General features: G+C 35.4%; 3 protein-coding genes across 4 annotated transcripts; 2 read left to right on the forward strand and 1 right to left on the reverse strand.

The window, feature by feature from the left end:
• The first annotated feature begins 3289 nt into the window (after nucleotides 1-3289).
• GATA26 (GATA transcription factor 26) lies at nucleotides 3290-11092 on the forward strand. Of its 2 annotated transcripts, none has more exons than XM_059585564.2 (8): nucleotides 3290-3812; nucleotides 6497-6868; nucleotides 7569-8001; nucleotides 8211-8283; nucleotides 8623-8726; nucleotides 9144-9333; nucleotides 9433-9544; nucleotides 10539-11092. In XM_059585564.2, exons 1-8 carry the CDS (start codon nucleotides 3773-3775, stop codon nucleotides 10847-10849), a joined length of 1635 nt encoding a protein of 544 aa, XP_059441547.1. In that variant the 5' UTR covers nucleotides 3290-3772; the 3' UTR covers nucleotides 10850-11092. The 2 variants fall into 2 exon arrangements, with proteins under 2 accessions (XP_059441547.1, XP_059441548.1); XM_059585565.2 differs by having other exon boundaries at nucleotides 9147-9333.
• Nucleotides 11093-15471: 4379 nt separating this feature from the next.
• LOC132176199 (large ribosomal subunit protein uL24y) lies at nucleotides 15472-16064 on the forward strand. The gene has a single exon (XM_059588336.2). The coding sequence runs from the start codon at nucleotides 15511-15513 to the stop codon at nucleotides 15949-15951; it is 441 nt and encodes a 146-aa protein (XP_059444319.2). The 5' UTR covers nucleotides 15472-15510; the 3' UTR covers nucleotides 15952-16064.
• Nucleotides 16065-16632: 568 nt separating this feature from the next.
• Nucleotides 16633-19228, reverse strand: EXLB1 (expansin-like B1). The gene is made up of 4 exons (XM_059585357.2): nucleotides 19028-19228; nucleotides 18618-18724; nucleotides 17576-17887; nucleotides 16633-17045 (listed from the first exon to the last, which is right to left on the reverse strand). Exons 1-4 carry the CDS (start codon nucleotides 19161-19163, stop codon nucleotides 16839-16841), a joined length of 762 nt encoding a protein of 253 aa, XP_059441340.2. The 5' UTR covers nucleotides 19164-19228; the 3' UTR covers nucleotides 16633-16838.
• Between the last annotated feature and the right edge of the window lie 2003 nt (nucleotides 19229-21231).

Below are 21231 nucleotides of genomic sequence, written 5' to 3' on the forward strand. Positions count from 1 at the left end.
CTGTACACGTGGCATGCACAATAAATCATACCTAATTCTAATGGACCCATAGTGAAATTAGCAATCTTAAGAATTTGACCATTTTTTTGCAACTTTTTGAATTCTTTCGAATATGACGTGGCTTTTAAATTCATCGATAGATCAAAATTTAATAATAATTATCTTAAATTTAATGATAATTTTAAAAGACATGCTATATTTGAGAGGACTCTAACTTTCATTTTAACATTACTCACTCGTAAAATCTCTTATACTAAAGAATACATTTATTTTTCACGTCCATTTTATCACACTTCCTTTACATTAATTGATGTGGCAAGGGTTGAATGACCACTTAAAAAAACAAAGAGATAACTATTCTTTAGCCTCCTACATTAACAAAACATTTTTTTATTTAGTCTCATGAAATGATATGTGTCACATTTAGATATATCAAACTACTATTTCATTGCATTTAATCTTCTCCATTAGAGTCGATATCTATTTAGATGGAGGTTGAGTCACCCCACATTTTTTTTTAGCATTTTTATTGATTAAAAATTATAAAGGATAAATTTGATTTTTCAATGATCAAAAGGTGGGTAGTTTCGAAAGAATTTGGTCAAATATGGTTTTTCCATCCAAATAGGCGATCAACACTAGCCCAGGGGATTAATTATAACAAAATGGTAGTTTGGTATATTTAAGTATCACACTGGTCGGTTCATATGGCTAAATAAAAAATAGTTGTTAGTTAAGAGGGTTAAATTATATTTATCCAAAAGTTTTAAATTAGCTTATGTTACATGAAAATGGGTGTAATAAAATAAATGTGAACGGTAGCATATTATTCTTGACTTAATTATTGTTTTATTTTCGAGTAAAGCTAAATTTTATACCCGATTATCACACCCATATTATATTAGTTGACATATTATATTTTAAGTGGCTTACAAAATAAAAATATAAATCACTTAAAACATTATATTAGATGAAATAAATAAGTGTAAAAGAGATTTTTTTTTTTTTTTTTTTTAAAGAAAAAGAAAAACTGTAGGGGAAAGGAGAAGCTCTGCCAGGGATCCACCAATGAGTCTGACTAGATTATTTCAATTTTTTATTTAGTGTTTTAATTTCATTTTTCTTTTACTTTTTAACAAAATGAAGTAATAATAAATGACGAATTTTCAGCAATGGTGTGCTGCCAGCAACGTGGCCTGTTTGAATTAATCAGGACCATTGAGTGTTTGAAGAGTTGAGTTAGAATACCCAAATCTTGTCATTTTTTTATATTATCATGTACCATTTTTCTAATAATTTAGTCCATATAAGAACAACTTAGAGAATATCAGCAAATCGGAGGGTGGTTATCAAAGATGTGTCTGTGATTGGGCCTATCTTAAACAACTTTTGATCAAAATGAAGGGTCTAGATGCAAAGACGCAGTCAGTACTTGTAAAAGAGAAACAGGCAAGAAATGCGTTGTACAATTACAAGTCAATTTTTCTTTCTTTTTATTTATTTATTTATTTTTATTTTCTGAGCAATTACTTTGCATGACGTTTGGGTATTTGACCTATTTTTCGGTTCTATAGGATTGATTATTCTGGGCCGTAGGATTTGGAGACGATTTCATGAGCTGTCTATCAGTGGGGTTTAGGTGCATAATCATACTCTATTTGATGAAAAGAACCATTCAACTAATTGCCTAAAATGCCCCTGGTCATACTGACCTTTTTGGTGCAATTGTGCAAATTTAGAGGTTAAGAGGGGCCAAAATTTTAAGGCAGACTGAAAAAAAAAAATACTACCATTTCCACATGGCACCAAACCAGTCAATTCATTCATGGGATGCCCACTATGTATAATGGACATGGACATACTATTGTCCTTTTCTTTTTTCATAATATTTGCAAAAAAAAAAAAAAAAAAAAAAAAACAAGTTAAAAGAGTAGACCAACCCTACACGAACTTTCTCTTTTACAGTTTTAAGGTCTTATTTATTAACCTGACGATTCTAGAAAGAGAGTAAATAGATGGGATTAAAAAACGATACAACAAAAAACTGTCGTGTCAACTGCCACGTTAGAAATAAGCACTTAAAGGGTAAAGAGTGAGTTTGCCATTTAGGAGACTTTTTTACCACTATCATATTTGGACCAATACTCATAAAAAAAAAAATTAATCATGAACTTTTATTTTGCCGAGTAATGTTAGAAATCATCTTTTTATCATACTTTTATCCTCTTAAAGCTGATGTGGCTTTTAAAATCACCATTAAATTTGAGGTGAATTATACTTGAATTTTAATCCAGTGGTGATTTTAAAAGCCACATCAATTTTAAGAGAATAAAAAAACGATTCTTAACATTACTCTTTATTGCCACGTCATTCAAATTGTATGACAACCATACGTATTACAATTTACGAAATTGTATTAATTAAATTAAATACATTATACAAAAATGATTTAGAAATTTCCTCATAATCAAAAGTCCAAAACAAAGGCATGAAGGAGAACAATGTTAATCTGGTGGGGCCCTTGTCATTGTAATTTGATTGGCGAATCAACCGTGAGTAATGGGTTTTGTAACAACCAATGAGCAGGCAGGCGGTGACTTTAGACTCTATTCTTTTTATAAAGACCAACTCAATATTTATCACCATCATGTCATCAAGCCCATGAGGATATGAATAATTTCCTCTTTTTTTTTTTTTTTTTTCAAAAAGAAAATAAAGAAAAGGAAGTAGTAGTAGTAGTAGGAGGAGGAAATAAATAATTTAGCCAAACAAGACTCTGACAGTTTTGTTTCTTCCTCCCTTTTTATTGTTTTCTAGGTATAGAGCAATAGGTCTTTCTTTTTCTTTTATTTCAGCATAGTTTCTTAAATTTAACTTTATTCTCTCTTTATTTTTTCATAAATAATTTAAAATTAAATCTAGACCGTTAAAAAAATTACCGAGCACTCGATATTAAATTTCTCCCAAAATTTCAGCCTGTTTTAAAATAAAACAATGGTCCATTTTTATTTTGTGGGTTTTTATGTTTTTGGACTGAAAAAGGTAATAACTTAATGAATATATGTTTGAAAACTTATAAACAGAGCAAGAAAAGTCCGTAGTCAACAGAGCATATATGAAATAATATTCGTGTAAACTGACTCTAATTGGTGGGTAAAAAAAAAATTAATCTTTTTCTAATTTTTTACAGTAATAAAAAGGGAATGAAATTAAAAATCTTTCAACAACATAAAAAATAAAGTAAAAGAAAGCTGAGCATTTACTTCATATACAATACAAGAAGAAGAGGTCACACACACACACATACAGACCCCTCTTTCTCTTTCTCCCCAGCCCATTTCTCCTTCCTTTTTCCACAGCCATTTATGAGATTCCTCCAATGGTCTTTTCCTTTCCATTGGATTGTACAGATTCCTAGATGAAAATACCCCTCTAAATCCCTCTTATTTCTTGTTGATTTTTGGATGTTCTCTGTGATTTTTATGGGACAATAAGACATAAGCCTCTTCTGGGTCTCTTGGCTTTTGCTTTGTTGTGCAAACTCTTTTTCTGGGTTGTTGCAGAAAAGCCTTCATACCCAGTAGTATGATGCCAAACAAGGCTTGAAGAGAACAATTATATTTTCTCAAAGTTTTTGTTTGTTTTTCCAAAATTCTCAACTTTTTGTCAATAAATTGGTTTTCCGTCTTTTCTTTTTCCCCTCTATTTATCTTTTTTCCCTGTGAATTTCCTTTGAATTTATTTTTTCTTCACTTGAGGAAAAGAGAAAGACATGGGCAAGCAAGGGCCTTGCTATCACTGTGGAGTTACAAGTGAGTTCTTGTTTCTCCAACTTTTTTTTTTCTTTTTAATAAATTTTGGACATACAAGAAAAAATTGGTTTCTTCATTGTTATAATTTTCTAGTAAATATTATGCAAATGGGTTTTGTGCTCAAATAAATAATTCTTTCCTGGAAAACAATAACGATGAGCAAAAGGGAAGAGATTAGTTGGACAAGGGAAATGAGTTTACCGTATGTGCTGCTCTCTGTGTTTTTCTGTATGCATAATCCAGAGCTACAAGTATTCTTGCTTTTCTGAATCTCTGTAGTTGTTTCGGATTCGAATTTGTTCACGAATTTATTTTTCACTTTTCGATTATTTCCCAAACCCTTTACTTTTATGTCTCTGTTGGTGTTTGTTTCCTTGAAGTGTAAATCCGAGTTTGGAGTCTGTTGAATAATGGGTAACTGCAGAGTCTATAAGTTATTTGTTTTACTTTCCCATTGCTCTCGACGTGTTGTGAACCAAGCCAAACTGTAGTTGCTGTTTGTATTTCTTTGCTAACTGAAGTTTATTCATTCACGAAAATGTACTTTTTTGTGTGTAACCCGTGTTTCAGTTCCTCTATGCCTTGGGCAATGTTCATGATGGGTATCTTCCTGTGTTCCTTCTGAACCTTTTCTTATGCTGCGTCATTGGAGAGTGTTTGTGCTAGCATTCTCTCAAACATCAATACTCGCTTACTCCCAAGGCTTGTGGCTTAACTGAGAACTACTCCTACAGTCCTACAGAACTGCCCATTTTTCATAGGAGGAGAGCTACATATATTCCCAAGTGTTCACTCCCTAACTTCGCAGTGAAAATCACCCTTGAATCAAATTACAAATGAAAGTACATGTAGCATCCAATGGTGATTTTCACTACGATGTCACGGGGGGTCACGGGGGAGGAATTGGAAGGATGTGTAGTATTTCTCTTTTTCATTTAGATTGATTTCGCTTGCTCTTTCAATGTGGAGTTTTTATCCCAACTCTCATTTTCAATTTCATTGGATGGAAATTGTTCTGAAGCTTGTGTCCCAAGCTCTTCAATCCAATTCCTGACAAGGATTATCTGTATTGTGGTAGACTCTAAAGTCACTCTCAACTGTTCCTTCATCACTCCAACAGAGCTTGGGGGGAAAGATTGTTATCTCCTAGTATGAGCTTTCACTTGTTGGAGAAATGAGTTGAAGATTTCACAATGCTTAATTGGATTTGGGAGTTGCCTCTTATACTGACGGCCAAGGGTGCTGTTGTAAGGAAAACCTCAAAAGCAGTATCATTTACTGTTGATTTTCTCTATAACAGTCAGTGCCCCTTGTCTCAGCCATTTGCCAACCTAGGTTTGCATTTTTTAGTATAGAAAATTATTGTTTTTTCAATTGGAATGAAGTAATGAACTAACAATCTAGTTCCTCTACATGCTAGAAAAAGTAGTTGTAATCCTGACAAGTCTTTCATTGTAACTAGGATGTCCATGCCAAACTTCTTCTCACCTATTTGTCCGATTCATTTCTACTTGCAAAAGTGATTCTGTTTCTATCCCCTCATAATTACCATGCACTTTGTCCTTTCTTCAACAAATTCTATAAAGGACAAAGTGCATGGTAATTATGCGGGGATAGAAACTGAATCACTTTTGCAGGTAGAAATGAAACGGACAAATGGGTGTGAGAAGAAGTTTGTCATGGACATCCTAGTTGCAATGAAGTACTTGTCAGGATTACAATTACTTTTCTAGCATGTGGAAGAATTAGATTGTTAGTTAATTACTTCATTCCAATTCAAAAAACAATAGTTTTCTATACTATTGGAACCCCAAGGTGTTGGCTCAAGTGGCAAGGGCCTTGGTCTTGGTGACATTTTCATCAAGTCTAAGGTCTGAATCCCCTAGGGTGCAAATAATTCTTTGGGGCCAATCTGCCGGTGAAGTCGGAGTATTATCTGATATGTGTGGAGGAGGTGCTTTACATAGGTCCGAGGTTTATCTGACATGGGTGGGTATACGAAGTGGCTCTGCCTTAGAGGGGTTCCTCATCATCAAAAATAAAAAAGAATTTGTTAACAAGATGTTGTGCTGGGCTACTTTTTACTCTGAGTTCAATACAACTTTCATACCTGGTCTGAGCTTATGCTCCCAAGTCAATTTCATGTTTAGTTGACAAACTAGAGCCAAGCGGAGATTTGGGATTTTTCATCATAGTGTCCTGAATCCATCTGTTGTTGGATCCATGGTATATCATTCTATTGTGTGATAAAAGACATTTAATCATAATTTATTTATTAAGTATGGCTTCCATGTATGCTGCTCTTTGCTTGTACAGTTGGTTAGAATGCAGGAACAATTGTCTGATTCCAAGCTTCCATTGCAACAGAAACATCTATGTGTGAAAAATACCAACTTCATCATAAAAATGTTTAATCTTTTCAATGCAGATACACTAAACTTTTTCCCTTATTCATGGCAGGCATGTACATTTTCATCTTCTAAGTTTATCACTTCTTGATACACTAATGACATGACATCTCAGTTTAGCTGGGGTTCTTGTTTACGACAACTGAAATTCGATTATTTTAAACTTGTAGATGAGAAATTGCTTGATGGTTCTATGTTATTCTGTCTAGATCTTTCTTACTTTTGCCTAATGTCTTTCAATGTGTATTGACTGCTGACAACCAAGCCTTGCAACAGGCACTCCTCTTTGGCGCAATGGGCCTCCTGAGAAGCCAGTCTTGTGCAATGCTTGTGGGTCTCGGTGGAGGACAAAGGGAACACTTGCAAATTATACTCCTCTACATGCTCGGGCAGAACCTGATGATTATGAGGATCACAGGGTCTCCAGGGTGAAGAGTATATCAATAAATAAGAACAAAGAAGTGAAACTGCTCAAAAGAAAGCAGCCCAGTGAAAATACGTTGGTTGGAGGGGGTGCCGCTGATTACAACCCGGGCTTTCGAAAAGTGATAGATGAAGATACAAGTAATAGATCGAGTTCCGGATCAGCCATATCTAATTCGGAGAGCTGTGCACAATTTGGTGGTGCAGATGCAAGTGATTTGACAGGTTGGGCACTCGCTGGAACTAGTAGTCTTTGGGGATTACTATCTGCCAGTTGAAATTTATAAGTTTTATGTTTGATATTATGGAAAGGTGGATTCAGGAAAGGGTTTCAAAGAAAACAGGAAGAGAGAGAGAGAGAGAGAGAGAGAGATGTCTTGTTAGATACGAGTCAAATGTTATTAAAAAAGAAAAAGAAGTGCCCTCCTTTCATTTTTTAGAATGTGCAATTTGGAAGTAAGCTGCTATGCACATCATGTTCATCTCATATTGTGTGAGTACTTCAAGGTTATATTACACTAACAAATAGCCTTATTTTTATTCATTAAAAAAAAAAAAAAACACTAACAAATAATCATTATGGTAAATGCCTTATTAATTTAGTATAATTAACTTCATTTCCATGATTTTATTTCCCCTTGTGATTTAATATCGTCGATATCCCTCAGGCAAAGTTCTAGTTGTAACTGAAAGTTCCTGTTTATTTGATATATTCATTGTTCGAATTTTTTTAGTCTTTTCCTTGGGTAGTACAACTTTATCAGAATTGAGTTTCAACTGCAATTTTTTTTTTCAATCTCTTTTCTTTTAGTTCTCCATAAAGGGCACTTTTTCATTTTCCCATGCAGTATTTTGAAGTTTTATGCTATTTCATGGTAGCTGTGTAATTCTGACCATATATGGTGTCCAATTGGTCTCCTTCCAGGTCCAGCTCAATCAATGGTGTGGGATACAACAGTGCCTTCTAGGAAAAGGACCTGTGTGAGTCGTTCAAAGCCATCTCCAGTTGAGAAGCTAACAAAAGATCTATATACTATTTTACATGAACAACAATCTTCATATTTCTCTGGATCTTCTGAAGAGGATCTGCTTTTTGAGAGTGAAACACCAATGGTTTCTGTTGAGATAGGACATGGAAGTGTTCTCATTAGGCATCCGAGCTCAATAGCTCGAGATGAGGAATCTGAAGCTAGCTCGCTTTCGGTTGAGAACAAACAATTTCCATCAAATGAGGCTTATTCCCATTGGGCAATCCCTTCTGTACATAGTGGTAGCAAGGGTGTCTGTTTTCCAAGTCCTGGGGTCGAAAAAATGAAGAGCCATGCTGGACAAGGGTTGCAACCAGAGCAACTTAAAAGGTACCTTCTTCCTACACTGGTTTCAGAACTCGTGCATAATTATGTATGAAAATACAAACACAAGTTCTGTGATAACTTCTCCTACACGAGTGTGAGTCATGGATAATATCATAACAAAGCAAAGAAACTGTTACTCCATTGTTGGGGGATGAAATTGAAAGAATCTTTCTCACCATAATGAATATTTCTGATGCTGCTTGAAATTGCAGGGACAAGTTTCAGAATGAAAACCAACAAATCCTCTCTAGCCACAAGTCACCACTGTGTTATATAGATTTGAATGTAAGTTTTGTTCCTATGCTTCTTCTTTGGTTGTATCACAGAAGCTGAGCTCCTCAAATTTGGTGTTTCTATTTAACTAATTGCAAATAACGCTTGTGATCAAGTTCTCCTTTTCTACAAGCACCCTAAACTGTACACATCCTTACAGAGCATAATACACATTGTTTAAAAATTCTGATTTTCTTCTCTTTTTTGGGGCCATTATCTCTGCAATTCTGGCCTTATTCCTATATATCCTGCTGCAGAGTGCTTCTGAATCCAGATTAATCGATGTGTTTAGTATTGTGACTCCTCGATTCGTTGAGTGCTTATTATAATTGCAGTTCATGTTGGTTGTAGGATGTTTTGAACTTTGAGGGGTTTATGAGACACCTGACAAATGAGGAGCAACAACAATTACTCAAGTATCTATCTCCAGTTGATCCTGTTAAAGTTCCTGATAGGTTAGAATCCTTTTCATAAATATAATCTTAACATTTTTCTGTTGACCACAGAATACTCTCTATAAATTGTTTTGGCTGCAACAATGAGCATTGAGATGAAACACATTGCGTATGCCATATGTCAGCAATACATCCTTTGCAAAATAGCATGCATGAATATCCTATGTTCATATTTGGGGTGTTTGAAAATCATTTCATTTCATACACCTGCAATTGAGTACACATGCCTGTCTTTTAGAATAGAGTGATGTTGCTACGTGAGATCAAGTCATAGCTGCACAGACACACCCCTAAAAAGAAAGACACTCTTGATGTTTAAGCTTCTTTTGCGAGTGTCATTCACTATCCTATATAATAGGATTTATGAAGTTGAGACATGATCCCCGCCCTCATGATGGTTTAAACTGTTGCATGCAGCAGCCTCAAAAGCATGTTTGATAGTCCACAATTCAAGGAGAACTTAATTTACTTTCAGCAACTGCTTGCGGAAGGGGTCTTTGATATCTCCTTCTCAGGGGCAAAATCTGAAGACTGCAAGACTTTGAAAAGGCTTGCATTATCCAATTCATCAAAATGCAAATGGGTTGAAAGCTATCATCTACTTAAGGTTTAAGCTAGCTATTAAGATCTGAAATATCATTAGATATTAAGGAAAAATGATTGTGAAGCTGTATAGCAACTTATTAACATCTTTATTTGGTTGCAGAAATGTCAAAATGGTGCTGGAGGATCTGGTGCTTTAGGACCTAATGCCACTGCAGCAAGTAATTTAACAAATGTCAAGAGATCGCGTGACAGCCAAAGTCAAAATCTTCCAGGTTAATATAAAATTTTATTTTTGGCTCTATTTGATGAGTGGCCCCGTTTTTGTCTAAATATATTTGCTGGAAACACTACAAATGGTTTAACTTGGCTTGGGTTTTCCTATGCTTAGGTTTTCCTGTGAAAAGGAGAAAAAAACACTTGAGAAGCCTAAAAAGGGGCTTCAGACAGCTGAGTGAATTTCTTTGCCTTATACAAGGAGGTGTTATACAACTGATGGGCTTAAATGACAGTCTTGTTTACAACTCATGTACAATCTTTAAATCCAGATTTTGAAAATGCATCCATAAAAAATTCTAAACCCTTTATTTTCCCGTCATCTTTGTCCCTTTTTGTTTAGGTTGCTTTTCATTTTAAATGTATAATATGTTAATTAGATAAAGACTGCGCATTTCACACTGACTGGTTAATTACAATAAAAACATATCTAAGTCCTCTGCCTTCTCTCCTTGCTTTCCTCAGTTCCGCTTGTTCTGTCCACCCATTGGTTGCATTCCATTGTTATGGTTCTGGGTGGTTTTGCACTGTCTGGAAGCACAGATTCCTGATAATCAGTTTTGGACTGGACACTGAGGGTTGTACTACTAGGCATTGTGTATACATAGTCTAAGGTCATGACTCATATGTTTGACAGAACAGCATTATGGGGCCTATAAAGTGCTCTTGGACTTGGGATACCGAGGCATAGTAATAAGACAAAACAAATGTGCACTTATTTTCACCAAGAAAATGGATAAGTACTGAGAAATTAACTCTCTCTCTCTCTCTCTCTCTCTCTCTCTCTTAATACAAACATGCAATTATCGTGGTTGTTTGAGTATGACATGATGACTTCATATGCTAAGCCCTATGAACAACTTACTTTGTTCCATTGAGTGAACCATCTGAGCTGCAATATCACTTTACCATTAAATAAAATGTTTGTTCTCTTTGAAATAAGTTAAACATGTACACTGAAATGGTTCTTAAGAAGTATCTTGCATCTCGCAGAAGTAAAGACAATGATGAAGTGCCCAAAAAGGGTGATCATGAAGGCTAGCTATGAGAACAAGGAGCTCATAGACAATGATGGTTCTTGCTTTAGTCCAAGAAGCCTGTTTGCTTTGCCTCCTGATGGTAGCTCCCTCATGCTGGATTCATTACGTTTTGTTGAAGAAAATTCTGATCAGGATCTGCTGCTGGACGTGCCATCCAATGGCTCTTTCCCACAGGCAGAGCTTCTTCACCCAGCTTTAAGTTTTGGTGCACAACAGGCAAGCACTAGTAGTAGCTCAATATACCCATATCATGGCCGTCGCTGACGATGTATACAATTTCTAATCACTAGGGCTATTGTAGACATGTCTTTGAAATCTTTGAATGGGGTTCACATATTTTGGGTGGTAAACAGGAAAAATGTCTGTGAATGAGGTTTGCTGGTTGATCTTTCTTTCTTAACCTTTTTGAACTTGAAAAGCAAGGGATGAACTTTGCGGGCTTTTTTGTATAGGTTACAAATAGATTGTAATATATAAGCTCATAATACAGAAGTGGTAATTTGCAGAGTTTTGTATGCAATATTAGTTTTTGTCTTGCATAATAACTTTGAAGATACCCTACTGTTGCCTTCCTTTCTTTATACTCTTTATTTTTGTGTGAAGAGAAAAGTAAAATAAGAAGAAAAAAAAAAGAGAGGGGAAAGGACCTTGTGGGGATGCATGTGAAGGAAGTGGACTCTTAGCCTACCTTTATGGCTTTTGTAGGATACCTGCATTGTTCAATGAGGTGACTGCATCTAAGGATAAGATTTCTGTCAGCTATCCAAGAAAAGGAAAGAAGAGAAAAAAGCAAACATATCCTTGGATTTATTGTCTAGTGGGAAGGGGGTTATTATGTAAGAATACCAGTGCTTGTTTCTTTGACAAGATTACAAGCTCTGAACAACAGTTATTAGTTTCCGAGACCATTTTTACGGCCATTTTAGGTGTTCTTTATGTGAAGAGAGGGATAATGAAACTTAGGCTTTGTTTGATTCGGCGTAAAATGTTCTCAGGACAAAGGTTTTTCTTATAAAACAAAATTGATTGAGCTTGGTCCAAAGTTAATTGCCTACAATTTGTTATATTGTCGCATTTGCAGCATAAAGGTGTTTAATCATGCAAGTTAAAGCGATTATGTAGAAAGAATTGGCAAATCATCCAAGCCAATTTCAGGAGTGGAAAGGCCGCAAACAAAGGCCTCTTTTGGCATTTGAAAGGTGCCCTGAAGCAGATGAATGCCCACTGAAGGATAATTTTTTGTGACTTTTTGTTAGCATTAAACCATTATAAATTCCACCAATCGTTACTGTTCAATCAAACATGGATATACACAATTAGATGGAACAATTAGAATTTTGTAGGGATTGTTTATTTTTCTGGTAACCTCACTGAAAGGCACCATGGTTGCAACATTTGCACAAGAGGTACTCCATACAAAGGGTGCAACAATGTTGGGGGTGGTTAATCCCAAATGACTCGTTCTCAACTCATATATATCTGCCATCTTAGGGTTGTCCACAGAGATTATCCTAGCCAAGTCATCCATCAAAATCCTTCTCTGTGGGGCCCTGTGAATCATCTTCTAAAGACTGTTTTAGTGTAAAGCAAATATGTTTTATAGGTGGAAAGATAAAGTGTAAGTTCACGACTCAGTGAATTAAGCACACAAGAAACATGTCAATATGCAGTAAGCTTAGTTTCTTATATATATATAAAGACAAATCACACGCAACATCATGTTGAGGTTTGTGTGTCCCGTGGAACTTTAGGTATAACATCAGTGCCTCGATGAGGTACAATAGCTAGCCACCACTAGTTGTTCAACCGGGCTCGATCCCAAGTAATCCACACAACTAGCGATTCTACAAGACATGATCGTCATCCATACATGGTTGTGCTTGTCACTTTAGCCTTTGGATCTATTCTAAGGTAGAGAACAACAAAAATGAACAAGGGTCATAGGGTTAAGCCTATATACATAATATGCACATGCTCCATACTATTCATTCATTTTTCCAATGATAGCTATGTCATATATATAAGAATATTAACCACTTTAAACAACTTAGAGTTAGGGTTTTTCTTTAGAAAGCTTAAACCTTTCTCTCAAACAAAGCTTAGAACACCCAAAATGAATGCAACTACGAGAAATATAACAAATAACATGAGAAACACTAGTAAGAACAGCTATTCTCACATTGTGGAGCCTTGATCTCTCAAAGTCCTTAAGAATAAAACCTCATTTCCCTCTATCTCTCTCTCCTTAGATGCCCTAGTCGGCCAAATGGTCACTAGGGTTGCTCTTTAATAGCTTAACCATTGCGTCTGTATGTATTGAACGTATTCAAATTGCAAAAGTGTCTTAACACCAATCGATCACTTGACTTTTCTGGCACTTAGTAATTTAATCACAACACAACGGGTGACCAATCACCTAGGCGTTAGGACTAATCAATCACCTAGTGCTCAGTAGTGATTGATCACTCAATCCCAAATTTGGCCAAAGTGTTGAACCATGCCCATTTTTCATAATTTTCATGTCAAACCTTGTTCCCTTTTAACTCTTAAGTCCCAATTAATTATTTCTTAACCCTAATTTAGATAGGAGTATTACACGAGTTGGGTAAGTAGTACAAGCTACGCAAAGTAATATATGTTCCACAAAAAGGAATGAATCCCTAAATATTATGGACTTAATTTGACCTAATGTTTTTAACATGCCAATCAGATTCTTCCATTGCCTACCATGACAAAACGTACCATATGATTTATATGAAGTAGGTTACTAACCTAACCAATCCTATAGTTTGGGATTAGAGATTAATGAGAAAATTGTGGCTTCCCTTCCATGTTACCCTCCAACACTTCAACTATCTTCATAAAACAAAAAACTTAATAGATATGACAATGTTAGCTTGTTTGAGAAGACATTCTTCCCGATTATTCTCAATTTTTTTTTTTTAGTTGATTTGACACTACTAACACTCAATTCAACTCAAAATTTTTCAACTTTATTCAAAATTTTATATTCTTCAAACAACCCAAACATAATCTCAACTATTTTTTCTCTTCGATATTCGTAATTTTAAATTCAATTTAGTAGATTGGAAAAAAATCGCAAACCCAAGCGAGCTTGTTTAGATCTTTTAAATTTTTCGAATATTTTATTGGATTTGGCTTAGGTACTGTAAAAAAAACCTATATGAAATTTTTTATAATTTTTTCAACGGTTTAAATTTAATTTTACTCTGTCTTTTACATACAAAACTTGAAATTAAATATAGACTATTAAAAAAACTACGAGAGATCACCTAAATCAAATCTTATTCTATCATGTACATTTCCTTATCTCGCAATTATTGTTTCCATATTAAATGGTTAAAATTTTGCCATATAAATATTTAGAGGAATGATAGAAATATAACTTTGGTCCAACTTTTCTTTTATGTGGTCATTTTTAAAAAATAAAAAATAAATTTTTGAAGTAATAACATCATATATGGTCATTTTTTTTTTAATTTTTTTTTTTTAAAAAAAAAAAGTCTTATATATATATATCAAAGAAAAAAAATGAGCACATAGGATGTTGTTACTTCATATTTTTTTAATTTTTTTTTTAAAAAAGGGGATAAATGCAAAATTGGTTCTTGTAGTTGGTCTAATTTACAAATCACTCCCTGTGGTTTAAAAAATAATTTATAGGTCCCTAGGGTAGGCCAAAATAACATTGTACTCATTGAACTCATTTTTCGTTAAATGACTTAACGAAAACCATTATATTGCCATGTCACACCCAATAAAAATAAGACACGTGTTCATTTTCATTTATGCTTTTAAAAAATGACAAATAAGCTTTTCCACATCATTTTGAAGCTCCAACGCACACTCCACAACAAATTAAATAAACCTAATCCCTCTAGATCCCTTGTGCCGCCATCGTCTTCATTTTCCCCTACGATTTTTGCCGTTGTCTTCATCTTCTGATGGGTGTGATCTTTGATCTGTGAATTGCTCTAAGATTTTTGGGCATCTGCATTTTTTGATTAGAGCATTTTTTGGCAGTTTTTCCATGGAAATTCGAATTTGTTTTTTTGGCATTGAAGCATCTTCAAAAATTGTTTCCGGGCATCGGAAACAATCTATTCCTCTCTCTGTGTTTTTTTTTGTTTTGGGAAGATGAAGACGACAGCGGCAAGAATCGGTGGAAAAGATGAAGACGACAGCATGAAGATGAAGATGAATACAACGGCAAGAATCGTTGTGGAAGATAAAGACGACGGCGGTATAAGGGATATAATTTGACATGGAGTGTGTGTTGGAGCTTCAAAATGATGTGGAAAAGCTTATTTGTCATTTTTTAAAAACATAAATAAAAAAGAACACGTGTCTTATTTTTATTGGGTGTGATGTGGCAAAGTAACGGTTTCTGTTAAATCATTTAACGGAAAATGAGTTCAGGGAGTAAAATATTCTTTTGGCCTACCCTAGAAACCTATAAATTATTTTTTAAACCACAGGGAGTGATTTATAAATTAGGCCAACCACATAGACTAATTTTGCATTTATCCTTAAAAAAAATGACCACATAAGAGAAAAGTTGGGCCAAAGTTGTGTCTAGCATTTCTCCAATATTTATTATTTCAACTATTTATTATATATTTCATATTTTTTTAAAAATAAATAAAACATTAGACATTACATTTGAAAATAACATTGAGAATTGAGGAAACCTTTCTACTATGAATTCTAATTTCTAAAGGACGTTGAAATAATGTGGGCCGGGCAGGTCAAGTTGGGCCTCCTAATAAACATATCTCGAACGAAACGGCCCATGGGAATCCCGTACTCTCTCTGTATTTGGCGCCACCAACCCTAAAAAACCACATTCTTCCTTTTCCCTTTGCTGAGCCGAGCCGTTGCCGAAAGCGGGCAAAAGGGAAAAGATGAAGTACAACCCCAGGGTGTCGAGCTCTCGCCGGAAGAGCCGGAAGGCGCACTTCACGGCTCCATCGAGCGTGCGGCGCGTCATGATGAGCGCGGCGCTCTCGAGCGAGCTGCGGACCAAGCACCAGGTGCGGTCAATGCCGGTGCGCAAGGACGACGAGGTGCTGGTGGTGCGTGGGACGTACAAGGGCCGCGAGGGAAAGGTCGTCCAGGTGTACCGCCGCAAGTGGGTCATCCACGTCGAGCGGATCACCCGAGAGAAGGTGAACGGGTCGACCGTCAACGTGGGCGTCAACCCGTCGAAGGTGGTGATCACGAAGCTCCGCCTCGACAAGGACCGGAAATCACTGCTGGACGCTAAGGCCAAGGGTCGCGCCGCTGCTGACAAGGACAAGAGCGCCAAGTTCTCCGCGGAGGATATCATGCCAACCGTCGATTAAGGAATCGGTGAAAGACTCTGATTCATTGATTTCTCATACATTATCACCTGCTTTTCGGTTGTTTTTTCTGCTTTGGCTTTTAACATTGGAATCAAATTATTGGATTTTTTGTTCCTCCCTCCTTCACTCTCCCCCTTTCTACAGTGACCAAGTAGAGATGAGAATCACATAAAAATTCATATGCCTACAATCACAAACGGAAACGAACCCTTGCTTTGTGTTTGATGAAGAATTAGAGAAATTCTTAGTGCTTGTTTGGCAAATCGATTTTTGTTTTTGTTTCTGGAAACTATTTTCAAGAACAAAAACATAAACAAATTCTATTGTTTTTTCTCTGAAAAAGCTTTTGGCAAACTGTTTTCGAAAACATTTTTTGAAAATTTGCTACAACATCATTTCACCAATACCAAAATATAATCTGAATCTAAGACCCAAAACCAATCAAAATGATATGCGTATGTGTGTGTTTATATAGAATCCAGCAAAACATATTAGAGAACGATAAATTACTATGGAAGTGAAGCAAGTAGGGTTGTAAATATACATAACTACTTATGAACATATTCGGGCTCGGCTCAATTGTTAAATAGGATGTTCTCGATCATTAAACGATACATACTTGTATAAATTTGGCTCGTCTTTTATATATATATATATATAATTCACTATCAAGTTGCATAATTCCCGAAAAGAAAAGCTTTATTAATCATGATTCATATTCATAGTCTCTCTCACTAGTGCATCATACTACAACAATCTCTCATTTATTTAGAGCGACGCAAAGAACACTTGCGTCCACAAAGCACACACTAATAGGATATTTTCCCAATTACTGAAAACAAATATTCAAATAACTATTTTCCATTAATCGCTTTTAATTTAATTAATTAAGCGACAAGCTGAATGGCCGAGTCATAAGCAACCCCAGGCTTCCAATCTCCCGGCAGACCATTTCTCGACTTCACCCACGTTGTACCTGCGCTGCCACACACTTGGAACCTCAACTTTATCGAACCACTTCCAGTTGGTGGGTTAGCCATGTCCCACACCGCCCCGTATGTCCTACGCATCCCCCTCCATTGCTGGCTATCCTCCTGCATGCACCATAACAAAACAAACAAAAAACCCACATCCATTATTAATTCTATTATATATATAGTGGTGGCAATTTATTTTATATGTCGGGTTCAGATTGTGTTGTGCTGGGATGTAAATATAACAGTAAAAATCAGATATTATATCAGCGCCTTGTGTAAAAAAAAAAATTGTTATGATCCAAGAACTAATTTTTACTGCAAACTCATCTAATTATACGAGAGTCTACTCAATAAAATTACTCTAAGATTATATAGATCAACCGTAACTCAACACATTTAATTAAGCGGGTTAGTCCTTTTAACCTTAACCCACTAATTTTTTGTTAGATTCATGTAAAAAAATTGTTAGCCCTAATTCTAGTGTCGTGTGTCGAGTTTGGATCATATATAAATAAATTATAATCCGATCCCTTTAATTACATTAAATTCATTTCATTTTGGGTACCATTAGTTCCATATATATATATATATATATATATATATATATATATTTACGAAGTCAAAAATTGAAGGATCTACGTTGGTACCTGCCACAATTCAACGGCTGTGATGTCATTTTGTCCAGCAACATAAATAACGAGTAAAGCGAGGTAGTGAGGGAATCTGCTGTTTTCGTGGACCTTAACCATGAGGTTGTGACCGGAGTATTGGCATGAGACCCGTCGGTATTCGACGTCGATGACGCCGTAAGCCAGCAACTCCTTGGCCACATTGGCACGTGCCAACCTCACGAAGGCACGTGGGCTGAGGATGAAGTCGGTTCTGTCTCCTTCGCCGTAGTCACTCACCACTATCTTCACCCCTTCATCACTGCAATATTCTGGTGTTGTGCACCGTACCTGTCTCATTAACAAACAATATTTAAACTAAATTAAAAATCTAATTAAATTAATTAATTAATTGTACATCACTAAAGCAAAAAAAAAACACAAAAATTGTTACTTTTTTTCATTAGGCCACCACAATTGTATATTGTCCTCCAACTTCATTTTTTTAAAAAAAAAAAAAAAAAAAAAAATTATGGGGAGTGTTTCCAAACAATTTAAAACACCCGAATACCACTGTGCTTATGTGTCTGAATTGCTAGTAATTTAAACAGATAATATGATAAATTCTATATAAAACCTACCCATTTAAATAAAGTTAGGCTGCTCGAGTACCTATTTGGACAGGTAGGTCCTATATATATAATCTCTTATATTACCTAATAATTAAATTACTAGCAATTCGGCCGGTTAATTTGAAGAGTGTTTGATGAAGTTCTCTCTAATAAATGTTTATTTTTTTTTGGTTCATGAGTACTGTTGGACCCATGATCACAACCTTCACTACATGAAAACTAATAAGAGGGATACAAGTCCACCATGTGACAAGCATTCAAAGACCATATTTAAAATTTTCTCGTTAAAAATGGCATTTAGTTTTTTCTCTCGATCAGAGCTAATTACCGACTCGAGCATCAGAGTATCCCTGATCTCCCGAGAACCGGTGAGTTTTCGATAACTGTTTTCGTTGTTTTAGTTTGCAAATGACTCGTTGCCTGTCCAAAAAAAATTGATTAAATTTGACCTGATAGCATGCACCACAGCCAGTTCCATTCCTATAGAGCCTGGAAACTCCAGCCACGCTGCCATCATTGACAGTCCTTCCGAATTCGCCAAACCCACAAGCTCCACCTATAACACACCACATTAATTATCAGCTCAACTATATAATTAACACGATAAGTTGGATTACTAATTTTCTACGTACGCATGCATGGCAAGATTAGCATTTTCAAAATACTTTTATTCACATGCAGCCAACCCAGTTTGATATCTATTTATGCCTTAATTAAGCATGAGTGTAATATCACGATCCTTAAATCAGCACTCATAAAATAATAATAATAATAAACTGATTTTCACTGTCATGTCGTTTCAGTCGTATAACAGTCTACTAAATAACATTACTCCTTAAACATGCATATATTAACATACTTGGAGTCCCATAGCAATCAGGGCTACCGTAGTAGGTTGCTCTTGAGCGTGTAAAAGTGTCTTGAGAAGTAGATGGTGCAGGCAAGAGCAGAATGACACAAAGAAGACAGATTAGGGTTTCAGGTGCAAACCCCATGCCTTTGATATAAGATAATAAGAAGCAGATGAATATGAAGTAGGAGAGTAGGAGAGATGGGAATTGCCAATAAATATAACCCCATATTTATAGCTGGAGGCCTTGAGGAAATGCGTTGAGGTAAAAGGTACCTTTTTCTCCCCACTTGGGACTAGGGAATATTAATGCTTGCTTACCAAATAAAAAAGGTAGTGAGGTTTAGGATTAGACTAATCATGCATGTTACAAGTACACCCCCCTTTATTTACCTCTTAAGACTATTCTCTAATAACGTACAATGCATCTATTATGCTAGTAGAATTGGATCCATCCATTACGTACAAATCTTGCCAACTCTTTTCTTCTGCCTACCTCATGCATCTGCAGTTTCTTTTAGAATGGGACTAATTATTTTTGACACGGTAAGTGAACCTGGCATGAATTAAATACAAAATCAGTGAGTTAAAGTTAACATATATAATCTTATATTCATATTTCGACACGACCCAAAAACCCAAACTCAAAACGCGAACAAGAACTTACTCCCTTAGTTGGGAGCTAAAACCTTGAGTCCATTCTATAATAACAATGCATCTATTATGCTAATACAAGGATCTATCCATTACAACTCTTGCCAACTCTTTTCTTCTACCTACCACTTTGCACCTGCATTATCGTTTAGAATGGGGTTGTTAATTTTTAGCACGATTTGTGAATCTTATACGAATTCAACACGAAAGTAATGAGTTAAGGTTAAAGGATTTGATCTGTTTAATTAAATAGATCGAGTTAGGACTGATTTAGATACATGCGTCGATGCAATTCGAACCCGACACGTGGATATGAATTTCAACCCCTAGTTTAGTAAAAACAACATGATCCTAGTTGTGCAAACAAGGGGTAGCAAAAGCTATGTTAAACAACCGGATTAACGCAGACCCACAAAGACATCATCTGTTTGGTTACAACGCACTAATTGGTCTTCTTCGTGTCAAAAGAATTGAATTTCATGATTAAGAGCTCAAAAGTTTGGGAGATTAGCACTAATAATTCCGTTAGTAGCTCACAAGATTAATACAACAAATTGGATTTGAACTTTTGACGCGTCAAAAACCAAAAAGATGCTAAAGCAATTGGTGTCAGCACAGGAGGAGGATATAGTACAAGTGCTAAATATCAAATATGTATAGGAGATAGGTGTACGAGCATAGATTTAGATTCACTATTGGGGTAGGTGAGCCTTGATCTGAACCGTCCATTTTGTTGTTTTTGAAGCACTATCTTGGAAGTGAATCTATGATTATCCTAATCATCAACTTGATCAATTTCATCATTATTTGGATTTTAAATTTTACTTTATCTGGCCGGACACAATCATAAGGTCTAGCTTCGTTTACCATCATAAGACATAGAGATGCACCATCATTCGAATGGTACATAAGCATGCAAAATAAACCAAGCTGTTCTTAAATTGCTTGCTTCATCTTATCTTGTATCTAGAGATTATTGCTCATTTTGTATAGATCCTATTCGAATTGTGCTAGTGCTTCTAACCCTTCAACCACCCTCTCCGATGGTTGTTGTTACCAAACAAGAGTTTGGGTAGGGTTATAGGGTATTTCAAGGGTCATGCCCATATCTGCGTCCCTTTCATTAAAGATTTGAATAAAGTTAAAAAAATCTCGAGACGGTCGTGTCTCGCTCACTGGTTTGGTGCTTAAATTGCTTTATACAGCCCATTTATTGGCTTTTGCCCAAGATTCAAAGGACCAAGTCATTTATGATTCGTTTGAAATTATTTGTTGACCCATTTCCTATTTTCAGTTTCTTTTTTTGGCATTGTATTTTTCGTTTGAGTTTATTATTGGGAAACCCACCCATTTTTTTCAGTTTTTTATACCTTGGACCCTTTCCTTATTTGCTTCAAAAATTAAAAAAAAAAAAGCTCATTGCAAATTTGACTTGAATTCAATTGTTTATTGGTTATGTTAACTTTTATAAGTTTATGAATAAAAACTAATTTATCTAATTAATTAGAATAATAAAATTCAAACAATTAACTAATTATTAGTATGAATTTACAATATAA

Source organism: Corylus avellana, chromosome 3 (genome assembly GCF_965113065.1).
Source record: "Corylus avellana chromosome 3, dhCorAvel1.hap1.2, whole genome shotgun sequence".
Lineage (NCBI taxonomy): Eukaryota > Viridiplantae > Streptophyta > Magnoliopsida > Fagales > Betulaceae > Corylus > Corylus avellana.